The sequence below is a fragment of the Oncorhynchus masou genome, chromosome 26, assembly GCF_036934945.1.
Source record: "Oncorhynchus masou masou isolate Uvic2021 chromosome 26, UVic_Omas_1.1, whole genome shotgun sequence".
Classification (NCBI taxonomy): domain Eukaryota; kingdom Metazoa; phylum Chordata; class Actinopteri; order Salmoniformes; family Salmonidae; genus Oncorhynchus; species Oncorhynchus masou.
In genome coordinates, this window is record NC_088237.1 from 16,969,136 (window position 1) to 16,992,154 (window position 23,019).

The window sequence follows — 23,019 nt, forward strand, 5'->3', positions numbered from 1 at the left end:
TGGCGCTTGCTGGACTTTCTTGGGCGCCCTGAAGCCTTCTTCACACCAATTGAACCGCTCTACTTGAAGTTCTTGATGATCCAAAAAATGTTTGATTTAGGTGCAATCTTACTGGCAGTGAACAATGATTCTGAGCACCACCCTCCCTTTGAAGCTTCCAGGCTGTTATTCGAACTCAAGCAGCATGACAGAGTGATCTCCAGCCTTGTCCTCGTCAACACTCACACCTGTGTTACCGAGAGAATCACTGACATGATGTCAGCTGGTCCTTTTGTGGCAGGGCTGAAATACAGTGGAAATGTTTTTTGGGATTCAGTTCATTTGCATGGCAAAGGGGGACTTTGCAATTAATTGCAATTCATCTGATCACTCTTCATAACATTCTGGAATATATGCAAATTTCCATCATACAAACTGAGGCAGCAGACTTTGTGAAAATTAACATTTGTGCCATTCGCAAAACATTTGGCACAGACTGTACTATATAGACTCTCTCCCTCTCTCTAGCCTATACCTTTTTTCATCCCTCTATTCCTCACGTTCTTTCTCCATCTACCCTTCTCTTCTCCCATTTACTATTTTCCTCTTAACATATTACACAATATGGTGCTGGGGGCTGGTGCCTAGCTGGAGGGAGGCTTGAGGGGGAACAGGAGAGAGCGAGATGGAGGGGAGAGAGAGGAGGAGGAGAGGGGAGGCTGGAGATTTTCAGGCCTCTTTCACCCTTCTCTCCATCCCTCCTCCCTCCCCTGGGTGGGGAACTTATACAACATCCATTACTCTCTCCTCCTCTCTCTTAGTATCTGTGTTTTGATGATGTCACATGTCACATGATGACAGCATGGTATAATGACATCCCCTCTCACGTCATAATAGCCTTCACCCAATCGCCTTCACCTAATGCATCTCAATTGAGATCACTGTTCCCCTCGGCCATGATGCACCCACACACACCTCCCATACACACAGTATTTATCGGGTAGCACGGTGGCCCTCGTAGTGTGTAACGCATGCCTTCATAAAGGCTCATTCTGCATCTGTGAGGGTTCTGGCCTAATGGAGTTGATCTGTGGTGCCAGAGAGGGGGATAGCAGAGGAGAGGATGGGGGATAGAGGAGGAGAGGATGGGGGATAGGAGAGGATGGGGGATAGCGGAGGAGAGGATGGGGGATAGCGGAGGAGAGGATGGGGATAGCGGAGGAGAGGATGGGGATAGCGGAGGAGAGGATGGGGGATAGCGGAGGAGAGGATGGGGGATAGCGGAGGAGAGGATGGGGGTTAGCGGAGGAGAGGATGGGGGATAGAGGAGGAGAGGATGGGGATAGCAGAGGAGATTATGGGGGATAGAGGAGGAGAGGATGGGGATAGGAGAGGATGGGGGATAGCGGAGGAGAGGATGGGGGATAGCGGAGGAGAGGATGGGGGATGGGGGCGGAGGAGAGGATGGGGGATAGCGGAGGAGAGGATGGGGATAGCGGAGGAGAGGATGGGGATAGCGGAGGAGAGGATGGGGAGGAGGAGAGGATGGGGGATATGGGGCGGAGGAGAGGATGGGGGGATAGGATGGGGGGAGGAGAGGATGGGGGTAGCGGAGGAGAGGATGGGGGATAGGAGAGGAGGAGAGGATGGGGGGTAGCGGAGGAGAGGATGGGGGATAGAGGAGGAGAGGATGGGGGATAGCGGATGAGAGGATGGGGGATAGAGGAGGAGAGGATGGGGGATAGAGGAGGAGAGGATGGGGGATAGAGGAGGAGAGGATGGGGGATAGCGGAGGAGAGGATGGGGGATAGCGGAGGAGAGGATGGGGGATAGAGGAGGAGAGGATGGGGGATAGCGGATGAGAGGATGGGGGATAGCGGAGGAGAGGATGGGGGATAGAGGAGGAGAGGATGGGGGATAGAGGAGGAGAGGATGGGGGATAGAGGAGGAGAGGATGGGGGATGGGGGTGGGGGAGCGGAGGAGAGGATGGGGGTTAGCGGAGGAGAGGATGGGGGATAGCGGAGGAGAGGATGGGGGATAGCGGATGAGAGGATGGGGGATAGAGGAGGAGAGGATGGGGGATAGAGGAGCAGAGGATGCTGGATAGAGGAGGAGAGGATGGGGGATAGAGGAGGAGAGGATGGGGGTTAGCGGAGGAGAGAGGATGGGGGTTAGCGGAGGAGAGGATGGGGGATAGCGGAGGAGATGGGGATGGGGGGTAGCGGAGGAGAGGATGGGGGGGATAGAGGATGGGGAGAGGATGGGGGATAGGAGGAGGAGAGGATGGGGGATAGAGGAGGAGAGGATGGGGGTTAGCGGAGGAGAGGATGGGGGTTAGCGGAGGAGAGGATGGGGGATAGCGGAGGAGAGGATGGGGGATAGAGGAGGAGAGGATGGGGGATAGAGGAGGAGAGGATGGGGGATAGAGGAGGAGAGGATGGGGGGAGCGTAGGAGAGGATGGGGGATAGCGGAGGAGAGGATGGGGGATAGCGGATGAGAGGATGGGGATAGCGTAGAGGAGGAGAGGATGGGGATAGAGGATGGGGGATAGAGGATGGGGGATAGAGGATGGGGATAGAGGAGGAGAGGATGGGGGATAGAGGAGGGAGGGAGGGAGTGTCTTTACCCCCAGGCATGATGGGGGGGCTAAGGTGTGGAGGACGGAGAGAGCGATGTAGGAGGGTTTTTACCCTGGATGAGTGCGCTCACCCTTTGAATATCTCAGGGTAAAAGAGGCCCAGCGACACTATCTCCCCAATAGCCTAGTCTGTGCTGTTCACTCTCTCTCTCTCATTCTCCCTCTTTTCATCCCTCCGTCCCTCTCTCCAGCCAATTGGCAAACATGTTCAAATCTGCATAAATAAAGATCTGCATTTTCCTACCAGAGATGTGTTTCCATCAAATTGACGTAGTGGACATAAAAATGACTTGTGCAGTTCAATTCCCAGATACTGAATAAAAAAATACAAAATAAATGGGTTTCCGTCGCATTTTCAACTCTACTGATGGTTTTACGTTATATATTAAATGTGCCCACTCTGGTATTGGTATTGGCTCTCTAGCCAACAGCTCACAGATACAGTGCAGGTAGGCTTAAAGCGGACCAAAGAGCAAAATCATTTTATTTGTCATGTCACCAGAATAAGACCCTTGATATTTATTGTCAAGGAGCATTGTTCATCACCCTGCACTTTCACCACCCTGTGAAGTTAAATACTTATTTCATCTGTAGCCTAATAAACTGCAGCTTTCCTGAATGAGTTGTAATGGGAGAACCACAGAACATATCATCACGTGACTCCAAGTTTACGTCAAAATGATGGTCATTATGTCAATATTTGTGCATAAAATCATTTCCGTCATTTCTCGCATAATTACTTTTACAGCCTCAAAAAGATCCCAACTTGTGTAACACATTTTTGTTTTGTCGATATTTGGAAAGTTTACCGATTTAATGTCCTGTTTCCATCAGGCCTGTCCTGACATTTTATTTCATCCTATGTACTTTTACTCGCATGAAAAGTTTGGTTGAAAACCTGGTGAGTGAGACTCTTTCTCCTTCACCGTCTTTCTGTCTCCAGCTCATTGCTCAGTCAGCCTCTGTCCTTCTCTCTCTCTGTCACATACACTCTTCCCTCTCTTCTCTCGTTCTCTCTCACTCTTCCTCACATCCCTCATCAAATCTATTCACATGCTAATATCATTTTGATTTGTACAGAATGGATTATAAATTACATTTAAATGATCCAACCTTTATCATTTAAATGTACCATTGTATGTTCACCGTCATTACGTCTGGTATTAGTGTAGAAAGTGATATGAAAGGGTTAACAGTGACCCTTTAAGATGTGAAGACCGTGATGTCACTCAGCACCAGGGCTCGCCCAATCCCCTGTGGTGCATGGTATGGTGTCATAGAGAATAATCATACAGTATGGTATGAATATTGGGGGGGTGGGCCCCATCTTACATCATACCTTCAACACACCCGGCCGGACTTAAGACCTGGCACAGTCTCTGAGTTTGTCAGCCACACACACACACACACACACACACACACACACACACACACACACACACACACACACACACACACACAAGTGTTGAAGTGATCATGAGACATTTAGGAGTTTTAGGTTGGGTGTGAAAAAAGGGAGAGCTTTGCGAATGGTGTGTGTGTGTGTGTGTGTGTGTGTGAGTGTTTGTGTGTGAGTGAGCGCATGAAGACGTGTGTGCGTACATGCATGGGTATGTGTGTGTGTGTGTGTTAAGTGTGCACGTGCATACCCACGTGTGTGAGAACATGGCAGGTGTGGAAGCGAGTGTTACAAGAAGTGTGAAAGACAGATGGGCTGTTAGAAGGAGAGGAAGAGGGCCTGTGAAACGAGGGAACGACAACTAGAAAAAGAGGGAGGAGTTAAAGATGAGGAAGTCCGTGGGGATGGAGAGATGGGGAGGAGAGAGTTGGGGAGAGAGAGATGGAGAGGACAGACTTTGGGCGAGAGAGAGATGGGGAGGAGAGAGTTGGGGAGAGAGAGTTGGAGAGAGAGAGATGGGGAGGACAGACTTTGGGCGAGAGAGAGATGGGGAGGAGAGAGTTGGGGAGAGAGAGATGGGGAGGACAGACTTTGGGCGAGAGAGAGATGGGGAGGAGAGAGTTGGGGAGAGAGAGAGATTGGGAGGAGAGAGGATTTACAGGGAGAGAGAGAGTGAGAGATGGGGATGATAGATATGAGAAGGAGAGAGAGAGAGAGGGAGAGATGGGGATGATAGATATGAGAAGGAAGGGAGAGAGAGAGAGGGGGAGGAGATATGAGAAGGAAGAAGAGAGAGAGAGAGGGAGAGATGGGGAGGACAGAGATGATAGATTGAGGGAGAGAGAGAGATGACAGACTTTGGGCGAGGAGAGATGGGGAGGACAGACTTTGAGAGGAGAGATGGGGAGAGAGAGATGGGGATGATAGATATGAGTTGACAGGGGGAGAGATGGGGAGGACAGACTTTGGGCGAGAGAGAGATGGGGGGAGAGAGAGAGTTGTGAGGACCATGTTAACAGGGTAACCAGGGAGGGATATAGGGGGAGACTTTGGGGAGGAGAGACTTTGGGGAGGAGAGAGTTGGGGAGATGGGGAGGAGACTTTGGGGAGAGAGAGATGGGGAGGACAGACTTTGGGGAGAGAGAGATGGGGAGAGATGGGGAGGAGAGAGTTGGGGAGAGAGAGATGGGGAGGACAGACTTTGGGATGGGGAGAGAGATGGGGACAGAGGATGGGGAGAGTTGGGGAGGGATATATCTTGGGAGTGTGTCTCTGTGAGGACCATTTACAGGGTAACCAGGGAGGAGAGGGTGGGGAGATTGGGAGGGGAGATGGGGAGGATTTACAGTTGGGGAGAGAGAGAGAGTGGGGAGGACAGATGGGGATGATAGATATGAGAAGGAAGAAGAGAGAGAGAGAGGGAGAGATGGGGATGATAGATATCAGATTGGAGGAAGAGAGAGGGAGGGGGAGAGTTAGAGATGTGGGGTAAAGTAATGGAGAGACTGGAGAGAGACAGATGGAGGTAGGATTTGAAAGATAGAATCCAAAACCACATTCCAAGATTCAGGAGATTAAATACAAACAGTACTCAGATTGTCCCCTCCAGGAGTGTGTCTCTGTGAGGACCATGTAACCAGGGTAACCAGGGAGGGATATATCTTAGTGTGTCTCTGTGAGGACCATGTTAACAGGGTAACCAGGGAGGGATATATCTTAGTGTGTCTCTGTGAGGACCATGTTAACAGGGTAACCAGGGAGGGATATATCTTAGTGTGTCTCTGTGAGGACCATGTTAACAGGGTAACCAGGGAGGGATATATCTTAGTGTGTCTCTGTGAGGACCATGTTAACAGGGTAACCAGGGAGGGATATATCTTAGTGTGTCTCTGTGAGGACCATGTTAACAGGGTAACCAGGGAGGGATATATCTTAGTGTGTCTCTGTGAGGACCATGTTAACAGGGTATCCAGGGAGGGATATATCTTAGTGTGTCTCTGTGAGGACCATGTTAACAGGGTAACCAGGGAGGGATATATCTTAGTGTGTCTCTGTGAGAACCATGTTAACAGGGTAACCAGGGAGGGATATATCTTAGTGTGTCTCTGTGAGGACCATGTTAACAGGGTATCCAGGGAGGGATATATCTTAGTGTGTCTCTGTGAGGACCATGTAACCAGGGTAACCAGGGAGGGATATATATTAGTGTGTCTCTGTGAGGACCATGTTAACAGGGTAACCAGGGAGGGATATATCTTAGTGTGTCTCTGTGAGGACCATGTTAACAGGGTAACCAGGGAGGGATATATCTTAGTGTGTCTCTGTGAGGACCATGTAACCAGGGTAACCAGGGAGGGCTATATCTTAGTGTGTCTCTGTGAGGACCATGTAACCAGGGTAACCAGGGAGGGATATATCTTAGTGTGTCTCTGTGAGGACCATGTAACCAGGGTAACCAGGGAGGGATATATCTTAGTGTGTCTCTGTGAGGACCATGTTAACAGGGTAACCAGGGAGGGATATATCTTAGTGTGTCTCTGTGAGGACCATGTTAACAGGGTAACCAGGGAGGGATATATCTTAGTGTGTCTCTGTGAGGACCATGTTAACAGGGTAACCAGGGAGGGATATATCTTAGTGTGTCTCTGTGAGGACCATGTTAACAGGGTAACCAGGGAGGGATATATCTTAGTGTGTCTCTGTGAGGACCATGTTAACAGGGTAACCAGGGAGGGATATATTTTAGTGTGTCTCTGTGAGGACCATGTTAACAGGGTAACCAGGGAGGGATATATCTTAGTGTGTCTCTGTGAGGACCATGTTAACAGGGTAACCAGGGAGGGATATATCTTAGTGTGTCTCTGTGAGGACCATGTTAACAGGGTAACCAGGGAGGGATATATCTTAGTGTGTCTCTGTGAGGACCATGTAACCAGGGAGGGATATATCTTAGTGTGTCTCTGTGAGGACCATGTTAACAGGGTAACCAGGGAGGGATATATTTTAGTGTGTTGGCAGCTGGCTCCTTGTTTCTCCAGTGATGCAGCTCTAATTCAGCAGCCTCAGTGACTGTGAAATTGCCAAATATGCCTGTCTGAATGTCTGTCAGATCATAGCAGGGTCCTGCCACCTGCAAACACCCACAGCATGACCACAACGCTAATGTAACGCAAAATAACCATTCAATCTACATTGACTTTGGTCTTTATTTTCTCCACCATGGTAGAGGTGTAATATCTAGTCTGTTGAGGCTAGTGACTGTGTTATCATAAGTCACAGTTGAAGTCGGGAGTTGACATACACTTAGGTTGGAGTCATTAAAACTCGTTTTTCAACCACTCCGCAAATTTCTTGTTAACAAACTATAGTTTTGACAAGTCGATTAGGACATCTACTTTGTGCATGACACAAGTAATTTTTCCAACAATTGTTTACAGACAGATTATTTCACTTATAATTCACTGTATCACAATTCCAGTGAGTCAGAAGTTTACATACACTAAGTTGACTGTACCTTTAAACAGCTTGGAAAATTCCAGAAAATTATGTCAAGGCTTTAGAAGCTTCTGATAGACATCATTTGAGTCCATTGGAGGTGTCCCTGTGGATGTATTTCAAGGCCTACCTTCAAACTCAGTGCCTCTTTGCATGACATAAAGGGAAAATCAAAAGAAATCAGCCAAGACCTCAGAAAATATATTGTAGACCTCTACAAGTCTGGTTCATCCTTGGGAGCAATTTCCAAACAAACGGCTGCGTGGTCCCATGGTGTTTATAATTACATACTATTGTTTGTACAGATGAATGTGGTACCTTCAATTTCCTGAAGGTACCACGTTCGTCTGTTCAAACAATAGTATGCAAGTATTAACACCATGGGACCACACAGTCGTCATATCGCTCAGGAAGGAGACGCGTTCTGTCTCCTAGAGATGAACGTACTTTGGTGTGAAAAGTGCAAATCAATCCCAGAATAACAGAACACAAGGACCTTGTGAAGATGCTGGAGGAAACAGGTACAAAAGTATCTATATCCACAGTGAAACAAGTCCTGTATCAACATAACCTGAAAGGCCGCTCAACAAGGAAGAAGCCACTGCTCCAAACCCCCCCAAAAAAGTGAGACTACGGTTTGTAACTGCACATGGGGACAAAGATCGTACTTTTTGGAGAAATGTCCTCTGGTCTGATGAAACATAAATAGAACTGTTTGGCCATATAGACCATCGTTATGTTTGGAGGAAAATGGGGGAGGCTTGCAAGCCGTAGAACACCATCCCAACTGTGAAGCATGGAGGTGGCAGCATCATGTTGTGGGGTGCTTTGCTGCAGGAGGGACTGGTGCATGTCACAAAATAGATGGCATCATGAGGGAGGAAATTTACGTGGATATATTGAAGCAACATCTCAAGACATCAGTCACGAAATTAATGCTTGGTCGCAAATGGGTCTTGCAATTGGACAATGACCCCAAGCATACTTCCAAAGTTGTGCAGAATGGCTTAAGGAAAACAAAGTCAAGGTATTGGAGCGGCCATCACAAAGTCCTGACCTCAATCCTATAGAACATTTGTGGGCAGAACTGAAAAAGCGTGTGCGAGCAAAGAGGCCTACAAACCTGACTCAGTTACACCAGCTCTGTCAGGAGGAATGGGCCAAAATTCACCCAACTTATTGTGGGAAGCTTGTGGAAGGCTACCTGAAACATTTGACCCAAGTGTTGATCCTAACTGACCTAAGACAGGGAGTTTTTACAAGGATTAAATGTCAGGAATTGTCAAAAACTGAGTTGAAATGTATTTGGCTCAGGTGTGTGTAAACTTCCGACTTCAACGGTGAGTTGATGCACAGCAGACTTCAATTATTATGGAGTCCGTGTATTGTACTGTAATGTACAGGACCGTGATCTAACATTGCTGTCCAGCTCTGATATTCCTTCCATGCCAGAGCTGCCACGGTCATTAAGCTGTACAATGGAGCTTTGATATATGTATTTTGTTCATGCTTTGATGCATTGTTGGCAGGATACCAGGGAAAGGGGGATACCTAGTCATTTGTTCAACTGAAATGTGTCTCCCGGGGTGCAGGGGGCTGCCTTAATCGACATCCATATCATCAGCACCCAGGGAACAGTGGTCTAACATGGGGTAGAACAACAGATTTTTACCTTGTCAGCTTGGGGATTCGATCCAGCAACCTTTCGGTTACTGGCCCAACGCTCCTACCAACGGTGCTGTGTGTGTGTGTGTGTGTGTGTGTGTGTGTGTGTGTGTGTGTGTGTGTGTGTGTGTGTGTGTGTGTGTGTGTGTGTGTGTGTGTGTGTGTGTGTGTGTGTGTGTGTGTGTGTGTGTGTGTGTGTGTGTGTGTGTGTGTGTGTGTGTCAGATGTTCCCTTCATAGTTCACGGTAATGGGCAATAGAATGATATGGGGGTGGCTATACATTTTGGCTTATCTGTGGATGTGGGAGAGTCTTAATTTGCATCTGCTTGCAAGTGTGTATGGTTGAGTGAGTTATGTACACTGAACACCTTCCTAATGTTCAGTTGCAACCCCCGTACCCCCGGTGGACCATTTGATGCACTCAGGAAACTGTTGTGTGTGTGAAAAAACCCAAAACGTTGCAGTTCTTGACTCAAACCAGTGTGCCTGGCACCTACTACCATATCCCATTCAAAGGCGCTTACATTTTTTGTCTTGCTCATTCACCCTCTGAATGGCACACATACACAATCCTTGTCTCAATTGTCTCAAGGCTTGAAAATCCTTATTTAACCTGTCTGCTCCCCTTCATCTACACTGATGGAAGTGGATTTAACAAGTGACCTCAATAAGGGATCACAGTTTTCCCCTGGATACACCTGGTCAGGCTGTCATGGAAAGAGCAGGTGTTCCTAATGTTTTGTACAGTCAGTGTATCGGTTGCATGTCTTTGTATGTGTGTGCGTACATGCCCGTGTGTGTGTGGGTAGTTGAATAATGGGTGGGTTAGTTAGCATCATGATCTGAGATGAAACGGACAAAACGTAAGCCTTTGAAATGCAAAATGCAGAAGACTGGCGATTGGCCACTGTGCTGGGGAGCGGATAGCCGTCTTTGTGTTTCCCCCACATTTCATCATACAACACACACACACACTCACACACACACACACACACACATTATTAATAAGGGAATAGCTAATGCTTTATCTATGAGACACAATGCACACTAATAGGCTGCAGCTTGCTGCTCTAGAAGAGAGGAAGTGTGACAAGTGTGTATGTGCACAATTGTGTGGACACACAAACAGGAGAGTTGAGTCTCCACTGGCAGGGCCCAGGGACCAATTTATTTCCACGCAGTAGGAAGAACAGAGGGATAGAAAGGAAGATGAAAACGAGGGAGAGGATGGAGACCCGGTGGAACAGGAAATAGAGACGGCCCCTCTGTTCACTCAGATTACTTGGGACAGAATGAGACCTATATATTGTGTGTGTGTGTGTGTGTGTGTGTGTGTGTGTGTGTGTGTGTGTGTGTGTGTGTGTGTGTGTGTGTGTGTGTGTGTGTGTGTGTGTGTGTGTGTGTGGAGTGGGGAGATGATTGTATGTGTGTGTTATTCCCCTGAGTCAAGGATTACTGGGCTTGGTTTATTTCACGTCTTTTATCAGTGGAGATGTTTAATACCGCAGTGAACTGAAAGCATTTAAGGACACACACACCCCTGTACACAAGTAATATACACCTCACACAAAACACACACATGCATTTTATACCGGAGCCTTTTAACTGAACTCATCCCATGTTTCTCTCTCTCTCTCTCTCTCTCTCTCTGTCTCCTCTAACAGGCAGGAGGCCAGTGACCTCTCTGGACCCATACAGAGGTAAGGACCCGTTTCAAAATGTTCTCTTTTCATTCTTCTCGTCTTTGATCAGCTTTATGTGTGTGATGTGGTTGCATCAGTACTGAACCATCACCACACAGCTCTCATCTCCCAGACCACAAGTACTGGACTAGCTAGTGTGGCCCCAATAGATTGTTACCATCTCTGAGCTGGTGTCTGTAAGCCTGGGAGAACAGGTGGGGAAGACAACCAGAAAGATAAGGAAACGAGACACAACAGGAACAGAGGGATAGAAAAAGACTATAGAGATGGAGGGAAGGAGGAGACAGATATAAGGGGACAGAGGGGAAATTGGGGGAGTATAGAGGGAGAGATAACAGAGAGGGGGAGCTAAAAGGAGACACGAGAGAGCAGGTGGGAGATGTGACGAGGCTCAGATCTGTGGCCATGCAGGGTCATTAAACCCAATCCCATGGCGACAGAACGAGACAACCAAGGAGAGGGAGGAAGAGAGGGGTTTAAATAAAGGGCCCATCTTAAAATAGACACACCTATTCCTCATTTGGGATTGAGTTAGCAGGGAGGATAGGCCCATTCTGCCCTGAAAGCCTCTCCTCTCTGAACACACCAAACAAAAGAAGGATAGAGAGAGAGACTATACAACAGTCTCTCTGACTGATCAGCCGTCTGCCTTTTCAAGGACACTTAGGCCTGCACACACACACACACACACACACACACACACACACACACCACTAGACCTTGTACGGGGAAAATAAGTAGGTGCACAGAATGCATATTATAAAACACACTAATCATTTATCTGTCAGACGCAGTTAAAGGGGCCTTGGCCATTGTAGTAGGTTCTGTGTGCATGTGATACAGAGAGGGTTAATGGGGTTGCATTTACCCAGGGATGAGCAGGGACGAGCAGGGGTGAGCAGGGACGAGCAAGGACGAGCAGGGACAAGCAGGGATGAGCAGGGACGAGCAGGGACGAGCAGGGACGAGCAGGGACGAGCAGGGACGAGCAGGGACCAAGGGACAGCAAACCACATGCATATGCAGATTATCTGCTAACGTAGTAGAGCGAGACTGACTTCAAAAGGCATCCGGCACAAGAGAGAAGCTGAGGGAGAGAGAGAGAGCCTGAGAGAGAGAAGCTGAGGGAGAGAGAGAGAGCCTGAGAGAGAGAAGCTGAGGGAGAGAGAGAGAGCCTGAGAGAGAGAAGCTGAGGAAGAGAGAGAGAGCCTGAGAGAGAGAAGCTGAGGGAGAGAGAGAGAGCCTGAGAGAGAAGCTGAGGGAGAGAGAGAGAGCCTGAGAGAGAAGCTGAGGGAGAGAGAGAGAGCCTGAGAGAGAGAAGCTGAGGGAGAGAGAGAGAGCCTGAGAGAGAAGCTGAGGGAGAGAGAGAGAGCCTGAGAGAGAAGCTGAGGGAGAGAGAGAGAGACTGAGAGAGAGAAGCTGAGGAAGAGAGAGAGAGCCTGAGAGAGAAGCTGAGGGAGAGAGAGAGAGACTGAGAAAGAAGCTGAGGGAGAGAGAGAGAGACTGAGAGAGAGAAGCTGAGGGAGAGAGAGAGAGCCTGAGAGAGAGAAGCTGAGGGAGAGAGAGAGAGACTGAGAGAGAAGCTGAGGAGAGAGAGCCTGAGAGAGAAGCTGAGGGGAGAGAGAGAAGCTGAGAAGCTGAGAGAGAGAGACTGAGAGAGAAGCTGAGGGAGAGAGAGAGAGACTGAGAGAGAAGCAGAGGGAGAGAGAGAGAGACTGAGAGCGACTGAAGGGAAAGTCCTTTCCCTTTTGAAGGGAAAGAGAAAGATTTAGGTTGCAAATAATTAGGGAAGAATACTTTGGCTTTGTTTTCCTCTCTGTTTGAGGAAAACACACACACCGTTATCTACAGTAATCCGCCACACAGCTGTGTCATTCCAGAATGTGTGTTTACTTCCTCTACCTTCACACCCCCGTGTTCCTCCTCCCAACACACACACACACACACACACACACACACACACACACACACACACACACACACACACACACACACACACACACACACACACACACACACACACACACACACACACACACACACACACTTACAAAGAGAGCTTGGTGTATAATTTCATCCTGTGTGTTTTGCTCCCCTAATGAAGCATTCTCTGTTGGTTTGATTGACACTGGGCTCGTTATTCAGCAGACATTCTGCAGCGTGACTGAGACTCAGAACACAGTGTGAGAGATGGGGAGGGGTGTTGGGAGGCAGAGAAAGAGGGGGATGAAGGCAGGGGAGTAACACAGTGTGAGAGATGGGGAGGGGTGTTGGGAGGCAGAGAAAGAGGGGGATGAAGGGAGGGGAGGAACACAGTGTGAGAGACGGGGAGGGGTGTTGGGAGGCAGAGAAAGAGGGGGATGAAGGGAGGGGAGGAACACAGTGTGAGAGACGGGGAGGGGTGTTGGGAGGCAGAGAAAGAGGGGGATGAAGGGAGGGGAGGAACACAGTGTGAGAGATGGGGAGGGGTGTTGGGAGGCAGAGAAAGAGGGGATGAAGGGAGGGAGTAACACAGTGTGAGAGATGGGGAGGAGTGTTGGGAGGCAGAGAAAGAGGGGGATGAAGGGAGGGGAGGAACACAGTGTGAGATATGGGGAGGGGTGTTGGGAGGCAGAGAAAGAGGGGGATGAAGGGAGGGGGAGGAACACAGTGTGAGAGACGGGGAGGGGTGTTGGGAGGCAGAGAAAGAGGGGGATGAAGGGAGGGGAGGAACACAGTGTGAGAGACGGGGAGGGGTGTTGGGAGGCAGAGAAAGAGGGGGATGAAGGGAGGGGAGTAACACAGTGTGAGATATGGGGAGGGGTGTTGGGAGGCAGAGAAAGAGGGGGATGAAGGGAGGGGAGTAACACAGTGTGAGAGACGGGGAGGGGTGTTGGGAGGCAGAGAAAGAGGGGGATGAAGGGAGGGAGGAACACAGTGTGAGAGATGGGGAGGGGTGTTGGGAGGCAGAGAAAGAGGGGGATGAAGGGAGGGGAGGAACACAGTGTGAGAGATGGGGAGGGGTGTTGGGAGGCAGAGAAAGAGGGGGATGAAGGGAGGGGAGGAACACAGTGTGAGAGATGGGGAGGGGTGTTGGGAGGCAGAGAAAGAGGGGGATGAAGGGAGGGGAGGAACACAGTGTGAGATATGGGGAGGGGTGTTGGGAGGCAGAGAAAGAGGGGGATGAAGGGAGGGTAGTAACACAGTGTGAGAGACGGGGAGGGGTGTTGGGAGGCAAAGAAAGAGGGGGATGAAGGGAGGGGAGTAACACAGTGTGAGAGGGGGATGGGGGGGAGGGTGTTGGGAGGCAGAGAAAGAGGGGGATGAAGGGAGGGGAGGAACACAGTGTGAGAGATGGGGAGGGGTGTTGGGAGGCAGAGAAAAGGGGGATGAAGGGAGGGAGTAACACAGTGTGAGAGATGGGGAGGGGTGTTGGGAGGCAGAGAAAGAGGGGGATGAAGGGAGGGGAGGAACACAGTGTGAGAGATGGGGAGGGGTGTTGGAATGCAGAGAAAGAGGGGGATGAAGGGAGGGGAGGAACACAGTGTGAGAGACGGGGAGGGGTGTTGGGAGGCAGAGAAAGAGGGGGATGAAGGGAGGGGAGGAACAAGGAAGGAGAGGGATGGAGGGAAGGACAGGGTGAAATGAGGGGATTTTAGGAGGTGGGGAGGTAGAGAGGGTTGAGGGGGGGTTGATAGAACATGGGGGAAATATAAGGAGGGGGGTGTTGATGGTATTATTATCAGCTCTGGGCTAATTACAACTCTGTGAGGTGATTATGGACAATAAGAGAGACCAGCTGATAATTCATAGAGGCTCCTGAACACTACTACACACAACCTACCTGGACCTGACCCCGACTTCCTGAGACACACACACACACTCTGATGTTTTGTATTGTCGTAGTGGTCCAGTAGTGTAGTACAGGTAGTTGTCTCTCTCTCCTAGCATTATGTGTTAGTGCAGGTATTTTACTCTATAGCTCCAGGCCTTACATGATGCTCTGTAATTATGAGTAGAGCAGCATAAAGAGTGACACACACAGAGAGAGACAGACACACACACACACACACGCACATACACACACAGTAGAGTGTATAATTAACGGGGCACCACACAATGCCCCGTCTCAGTGCGCTGCGTCTGTTATTGTCTCTACGGCCACCGCGCGGCAACGGCTGTCTCACCGTGGCAACAGCGTTAACCATACCGGTGGGCACCGTGGCCCCAGCCTCGGTGCCACTGAATATTCATGAGAGGGGCAGTCTCACTAGATGGCAGTGCAGTAAATGAGACGTGTGTGTGTGTGTGTGTGTGTGTGTGTGTGTGTGTGTGTGTGTTGGCATCATTGAGGATGACTCGGGTTCATACGTAGACCAGACTGTGAGCTCACTACATAGTATTGTCAGATCCCTGAGATAAGAACTCAAATGCTGGAAGAAATCACTCTCTCTCTCTGTGTCGCTCTCTCCCTGTGTGTGTGTGTCTCTGTCGCTGTGTGTGTCTCTGTCTCTCTGTGTGTCTCTCTCTGTCTCTGTGTCTCTGTCTCTGTCTCTCTGTCTCTGTCTCTGTGTCTCTCTCTCTCTCTCTCTCTCTCTCTCTCTCTCTCTCTCTCTCTCGTGTGGTTATCAGTGTTTAAGGCTCTTTGCTGGGTCCCATGTATTCCCTGGAGATTGGCAGCAGATGGAAGCCTTCACAACAGCCAGCTTCACACAATTCAGGAACACACACACACCACTTACTCTGGCGCTTCAAACACACTCATCACAAACATCCCAACTACCATCCCAAAGCCACAGATGAACACATCACAAATCCGCACCCCCTCCCCCTACCCCACCCCTAAACACACAAAGTACACACACACACACACACACACACACACACACACACACACACACACACACACACACACACACACACTCGAGCCATGTAAAGTTGGTAGTGTATTAGGTGTGCTAGTGACTGTAGAGCTGAGATGTAGGAGGGGAAACACTACCGTCAGCAGACCTAAGGCCACTTTCACTTAGCGTTTACACCAGGGCAGTGTCTGCACCTGTTATTTCACAGGGGGAACACACAGCCACTCTGAAAATATCAGCAGCATGGGCACAGGTACATAGATTTCAGATAGTATGTGTTTAGTATGATGATGATGATACCAGTGAGATCATAGATTTCAGATAGTATGTGTTTAGTATGATGATGATGATGATGATACCAGTGAGATCATAGATTTCAGATAGTATGTGTTTAGTATGATGATGATGATACCAGTGAGATCATAGATTTCAGATAGTATGTGTTTAGTATGATGATGATGATGATGATGATACCAGATAGTATGTGTTTAGTATGATGATGCATCCAGTGAGATCCTTGTTTGTATGATGATGATGATGATGATGATACCAGTGCCCACTCTAGCACACTCCGCCCACTCTAGCACAGTCTCTGTCTGTCTGTCTGTCTGTCTGTCTGTCTGTCTGTCTGTCTGTCTGTCTGTCTGTCTGTCTGTCTGTCTGTCTGTCTGTCTGTCTGTCTGTCTGTCTGTCTGTCTGTCTGTCTGTCTGTCTGTCTGTCTGTCTGTCTGTCTGTCTGTCTGTCCCATTCTCATTGGGCTTTAATTGCAGAAGGCTTTTCTGGTGTCATGTTCTGTGTTCATCCATTTTACATCCAAACACATGAATTATGAAGAGACGAACAACAGGGAGGGGCAGAGAGATGAAGAGGAGGGAGAATAGACAAGTTAAATTCAGTTGGGTGCCTAGCTCTCTCTCTCTCTCTCTCTCTCCCCCCTCGTTTTATCTCTCTCCCTCTGGAACGTTCCCTCTTTTTAGTAGACACACAGACAGAGAGACAAGGTGTACACTGCACAGGCAGGTCCATCAATCGTCACACACACACAAACAGTGATGTGTCGGGTAAAACTGATCCTTGGAAAAACAAATGCTCTGCACACCAGCAAGGGGTGTGAGTGTGTGTGAGTGTGTGTGTAAGGCCAGCGAAAGGTGATAGTCAGACCAGATTCAGATCAGTGACCTGGAACACATTGGGTACTGAGAGCTGATTCACACACATGGACGTCCCCCCTCCAGACAGATGTAGACATCCATACCTGCTCCTTATACCAAGATGCCAACAGACAGACGCCAGACACAGACAGACACATATGCTATACACTTCGTCTGTGGAGGAATGCCAATACATAATCAGCCAATTAGAAACCTATGTGGGAATGCATTTATCAGTTACCTAATCAACCATTTTCTGGATCCAGTAGTTCTTCAGTATACACTAGTTCTTCAGTATACACTAGTTCTTCAGTATACAGTAGTTCTTCAGTATACACTAGTTCTTCAGTATACAGTAGTTCTTCAGTATACACTAGTTCTTCAGTATACACTAGTTCTTCAGTATACACTAGTTCTTCAGTATACACTAGTTCTTCAGTATACACTAGTTCTTCAGTATACACTAGTTCTTCAGTATACACTAGTTCTTCAGTATACACTAGTTCTTCAGTATACAGTTCTTCAGTATTCTTCTTCAGTATACAGTAGATCTTCAGTATACACTAGTTCTTCAGTATACACTAGTTCTTCAGTATACACTAGTTCTTCAGTATACACTAGTTCTTCAGTATACAGTAGATCTTCAGTATACAGTAGTTCTTCAGTATACACTAGTTCTTCAGTATACACTAGTTCTTCAGTATACACTAGTTCTTCAGTATACAGTAGTTCTTCAGTATACAGTAGTTCTTCAGTATACACTAGTTCTTCAGTATACACTAGTTCTTCAGTATACTAGTTCTTCAGTATAGTTCTTCTTACAGTAGATCTTCAGTATACAGTAGTTCTTCAGTATACACTAGTTCTTCAGTATACAGTAGTTCTTCAGTATAGTTCTTCAGTATACACTAGTTCTTCAGTATACACTAGTTCTTCAGTATACAGTTCTTAGTTCTTCAGTATACACTAGTTCTTCAGTATACACTAGTTCTTCAGTATACAGTATACACTAGTTCTTCAGTATACAGTAGTTCTTCAGTATACACTAGTTCTTCAGTATAGTTCTTCAGTAGATCTTCAGTATACAGTAGTTCTTCAGTATACACTAGTTCTTCAGTATACACTAGTTCTTCAGTATACACTAGTTCTTCAGTATACAGTAGTTCTTCAGTATACAGTAGTTCTTCAGTATACACTAGTTCTTCAGTATACACTAGTTCTTCAGTATCTAGTTCTTCAGTATACAGATCTTAGTTCTTCAGTATACACTAGTTCTTCAGTATACACTAGTTCTTCAGTATACACTAGTTCTTCAGTATACAGTAGTTCTTCAGTATACACTAGTTCTTCAGTATACACTAGTTCTTCAGTATACACTAGTTCTTCAGTATACAGTAGTTCTTCGGTATACACTAGTTCTTCGGTATACACTAGTTATTCAGTATTCACTAGTTCTTCAGTATACACTAGTTCTTCAGTATACAGTAGTTCTTCAGTATACACTAGATCTTCAGTATACACTAGTTCTTCAGTATACACTAGTTCTTCAGTATACAGTAGATCTTCAGTATACAGTAGTTCTTCAGTATACACTAGATCTTCAGTATACACTAGTTCTTCAGTATACAGTAGATCTTCAGTATACACTAGTTCTTCAGTATACACTAGTTCTTCAGTATACACTAGTTCTTCAGTATACACTAGTTCTTCAGTATACAGTAGTTCTTCAGTATACAGTAGATCTTCAGTATACACTAGTTCTTCAGTATACAGTAGTTCTTCAGTATACAGTAGTTCTTCAGTATACACTAGTTCTTCAGTATACAGTAGTTCTTCAGTATACAGTAGTTCTTCAGTATACAGTAGTTCTTCAGTATACACTAGTTCTTCAGTATACACTAGTTCTTCAGTATACAGTAGTTCTTCAGTATACACTAGTTCTCTCCGTGTGTGTGTGTGTGCGTATGTGTGTGCGTGCGTGCGTGCGTGCGTGCGTGCGTGTGTGTGTGTGTGTGTGTGTGTGTGTGTGTGTGTGTGTGTGTGTGGAAAACATCAAGAACACTTCTCTAATATTGAGATTCAGGGAACCAACCCCTTTTGCCCTCAGAACAGCCTCAATTTGTTGGGTCATGGACTCTACAAGGTGTAGAAAGCGTTCCACAGGGATGCTGGCCCATGTTGACTCCAATGCTTCCCACAGTTGTGTCAAGTTGACTGGATGTCCTTTGGGTGGTGGACCATTCTTGATACACAAGGGAAACTGTTGAGGGTGAAAAACCCAGCAGCGTTGCAGTTCTTGACAGACTTAAACCGGTGCACCTGGAACCTACCACCATACCTCGTTCAAAGGCCCTTAAATCTTTTGTCTTGCTCATTCACCCTCTGAATGGTACACACACACAATCCATGTCTCAACTGTCTCAAGGCTTAACAATCCTTCTTTAACCTGTCTCCACCCCTTCATCTACACTGATTGGTGGATTTAAGCCATTTCGTTTTGTACACTCAGTGCGTGCGTGTGATGTTGGGAGGGATGTTGGGTGTGGAGTTTTTAGCAGAGACCCAGATGGCTGAGAGACAGGTGAGCCAATTAGAGAGTCTCACTACACGGCAACATCATCACACCCACTGGAACGTTACAGCAACACATTCCCAACACTCACACAACGTTACAGGACACCATCACTATACCATAACTACTGTATATCGTTACAGAAACTTTACAGTCATACATTTCTACTTTTGGGAACATTCTGTCGTTCCGGTATAATCCACTATGTTTTCTCTCTCTCTAAACACGGCACAGAGAATGTGCCAGTCTGCTACTTCACACAAAGAGAGCGACATGAGCTGACTTTTTTTTCTGCATCCCAAAATAAATTTGTCAAGCATAGCTGATATTCATTATCATGATGTGCAAATGTTGAGAGAGAGAGAGAATGCAGAAGGAGGGAGAGAGAGAGAGCGAGAGAGAATGCAGAAGGAGAGAGAGAGAGCGAGAGAGAGAATGCAGAAGGAGAGAGAGAGAGCGGGAGAGAGAGAGAGAGAGAGAGAGAGAGAGAGAGAGAGAGAGAGCGCGAGAGAGAATGCAGAAGGAGAGAGAGAGCGAGAGAGAGAGAGCGAGAGAGAGTGACAGAGTGAGGAGAGAATGAAGGAGGAGAGAGAGAGTGAGAGAGTGAGGGGAGAGAGAGTGAGGAGAGAATGATTAAGGAGAGAGAGGGTGTGAGGGAGGAGAGAGGGAGAGTGAGAGAGAGAGAGAGAGAGAGAGAGAGAGAAAAGACAGGTGGCAGAATCTAAACACAATACCACTGTCTCTCTGTCACATTAATATAAACGGACCAACTCTGTCACAAAAATTTATCTCAGAAATAATGAAGGAATTTACTAGTAATGAGCCTTTTGTCGAACATAGTCACACTCACATACTGATGCACTCAGGCATATACAGATATACACACCGTCAGGCGCGCACACACAAACACACACACACGCACTCTTAAATTTACACACACTATCTATTCACACAAACACTCTGTGTTTTCTCCACTCCAAGAGATAACTGACAAGCCACGAGGGCTGCTTTCCCCTTAATGGAAGGTGACAAATTAATTTCTGTGTGCTAATGCCTGTAAGTGGAACAGCCCTGCTTTCTCCTGCTTTTCAATGCACAACCACAGGAACCTGTCTGCGTGGGGGAGGGGGGGCAGTGTTTGTGGGTAAAGTGTATGGGTGGGTATGCGTGTGTATTTTTCCCTCCCTTATTTTCTTGTGTAGGCCTATATACCATGGCTTTAAGTCCTGGTTGACCTTACGGAAGACATTATTATTACCCATGGTGCTCGGTATTAAAGAGGTGTTGATCACGCCGTTCTGTCTCTTTGTGTCTTATCCATCCCTTTGGTTGCCCCATATGGATGTCCTTGGCTTTGGAGTCGGGAGACGAGAGGAAGAGAGGTTTATCTCTCCCTTGAGTCCTTCATCCATCCTTCCTTCATCCATCCCTCCTTTCATTGTTGATTGTCTCTCTGACCCCCCCCCCCCCCCATGTCCTTCTCGGTTCGTCTGAGCCACACAGCCGTTTGTTTACTAACCCATGAGGACGTTGTCAGGGCGACAAAAGAGCTGTTATCTGTTCCGACGTAAGACTTGAGACTCCACAATGGATGAAAACATCCCATAATGGGTTCTCTTGTCCTCCGCTGTGTGCGTGGGGAAGATAAGATGAATTCTTCATACCCCGGCCTGATTGCAGAATCTTGCATCGAATGCAAGTTTTATTGCCTTCTCCTGTCTTACAGTCAAATTGCCGAGTCAAGCTTTTTTCTTTCTTCGGGAAAAAAACGAAATAATGTATTATTGTTGTATTTTTCTTGCTAGGAAACAGAGGGAAAAGACTGAGAGGAAGGAAGGGCAGAGACAGGAGGGGAGGAGGATGAGAGGATGAGAGGATTTCTTGAATGGATGAACACGGGCAGAATGCTTAAGGGGATGTGAGGGGAGAAAGGGGGGGAGGAGGAGTGTGGATGTGCACTCTTGTTCTCTACTCAGTCCAAGCGAGGCCTGAAGAGATACAGGTAGAGAGGGAGAAATAGGAACAGATGTGTACTCTTGTTCTCTACTCAGTCCGAGCGAGGCCTGAAGAGATACAGGTAGAGAGGGAGAAATAGGAACAGATGTGTACTCTTGTTCTCTACTCAGTCCGAGCGAGGCCTGAAGAGATACAGGTAGAGAGGGAGAAAAAGGAACAGATGTGTACTCTTGTTCTCTACTCAGTCCGAGCGAGGCCTGAAGAGATACAGGTAGAGAGGGAGAAATAGGAACAGATGTGTACTCTTGTTCTCTACTCAGTCCGAGCGAGGCCTGAAGAGATACAGGTAGAGAGGGAGAAATAGGAACAGATGTGTACTCTTGTTCTCTACTCAGTCCGAGCGAGGCCTGAAGAGATAAAGATAGAGGGAGAAATAGGAACAGAAATAGGAACAGATGAAATAAGAACAGATGTGCACTTGTTCTCTACTCAGTCCGAGCGAGGCCTGAAGAGATACAGGTAGAGAGGGAGAAATAAGAACAGATGTGCACTCTTGTTCTCTACTCAGTCCGAGCGAGGCCTGAAGAGATACAGGTAGAGAGGGAGAAATAGGAACAGATGTGTACTCTTGTTCTCTACTCAGTCCGAGCGAGGCCTGAAGAGATACAGGTAGAGAGGGAGAAATAAGAAAAGAAGTGCCTGCAGATTTTGGTAATCCCTATTTTATGAATAGGAAGCCAAGCTCAGCATAATGGTGACTCACAGACATAACAGAATCCCCCCCCACCTCCCCTTCTACTCCTCTGCCACTGTACCTCACACATTCAAAGTCAAACTTTATTGGCACAACTGTTAAAGGTACAATGATGTTGAAAAAGAACTTACTGCTAAGACTTTTTGGTTGCTAATCTCTCTCTCTTGGCTCATTCAGTGTGTGTAGTGGTCATAGCTTGGCCCAGGCTTGATCTTAGTCAAGGACTGGCTCTGGTTTGGCATGGTTAGTATAAGGGTCCCTGCCCCTCCTGAGTCTGGCTAGGAGTGTACACTGCCTGCCATACGTTACCATGACAACGCTCTTACATCAGATAGTGCCCCCCCCCCCCCCCATGCAGCCAATGGGTATTGACCTTTCACTGTCAGACTGAGTTAAAAAGAAGAAGAGGGAAAGAGAGGGGGAGATAGGGAGTGAGTGGGAGAGAGAGAGAGAGACAAACAACATCCATAAGTAGGTCATTTCATTCAACTGTAAACACCATAGGAAGACAAAGACCGTGACGGGTACTGTATATTTGTGCAGTGGCCTGAAGTTACTATGATGTCACACTACGGTGTGTGTGTGTGTGTGTGTGTGTGTGTGTGTGTGTGTGTGTGTGTGTGTGTGTGTGTGTGTGTGTGTGTGTGTGTGTGTGTGTGTGTGTGTGTGTGTGTGTGTGTGCGCGCGAGAAGAGGAAAAAAAGCAAAAAAGTGATATATGATTTGGGTTAGTTCGGGTGTTAGGGCGGCGTGCAATCCTGCTAAAATCCACAGCAAATGAGAATTGATCCAGGATTGTAATTTGTCATTTCCTCAGGTCTGTATGTGTGCTGGCCTCTCACCCCTCTCTCAGACGTGACCAG

The 23,019-nt window shown here is 47.5% G+C and overlaps 1 protein-coding gene across 15 annotated transcripts in view; it reads left to right on the forward strand.

Annotated features, from left to right (window-relative positions):
• LOC135514899 (CUGBP Elav-like family member 2) overlaps positions 1-23,019 on the forward strand; it is a 226,090-nt gene that overhangs the window by 51,036 nt on the left and 152,035 nt on the right. For all 15 annotated transcript variants that reach the window (XM_064938606.1, XM_064938608.1, XM_064938593.1 and 12 more), the window contains exon 2: positions 10,844-10,879. In XM_064938606.1, the coding sequence (XP_064794678.1) occupies positions 10,844-10,879 (36 nt within the window). The remainder of the gene's footprint in view (positions 1-10,843; positions 10,880-23,019) is intronic.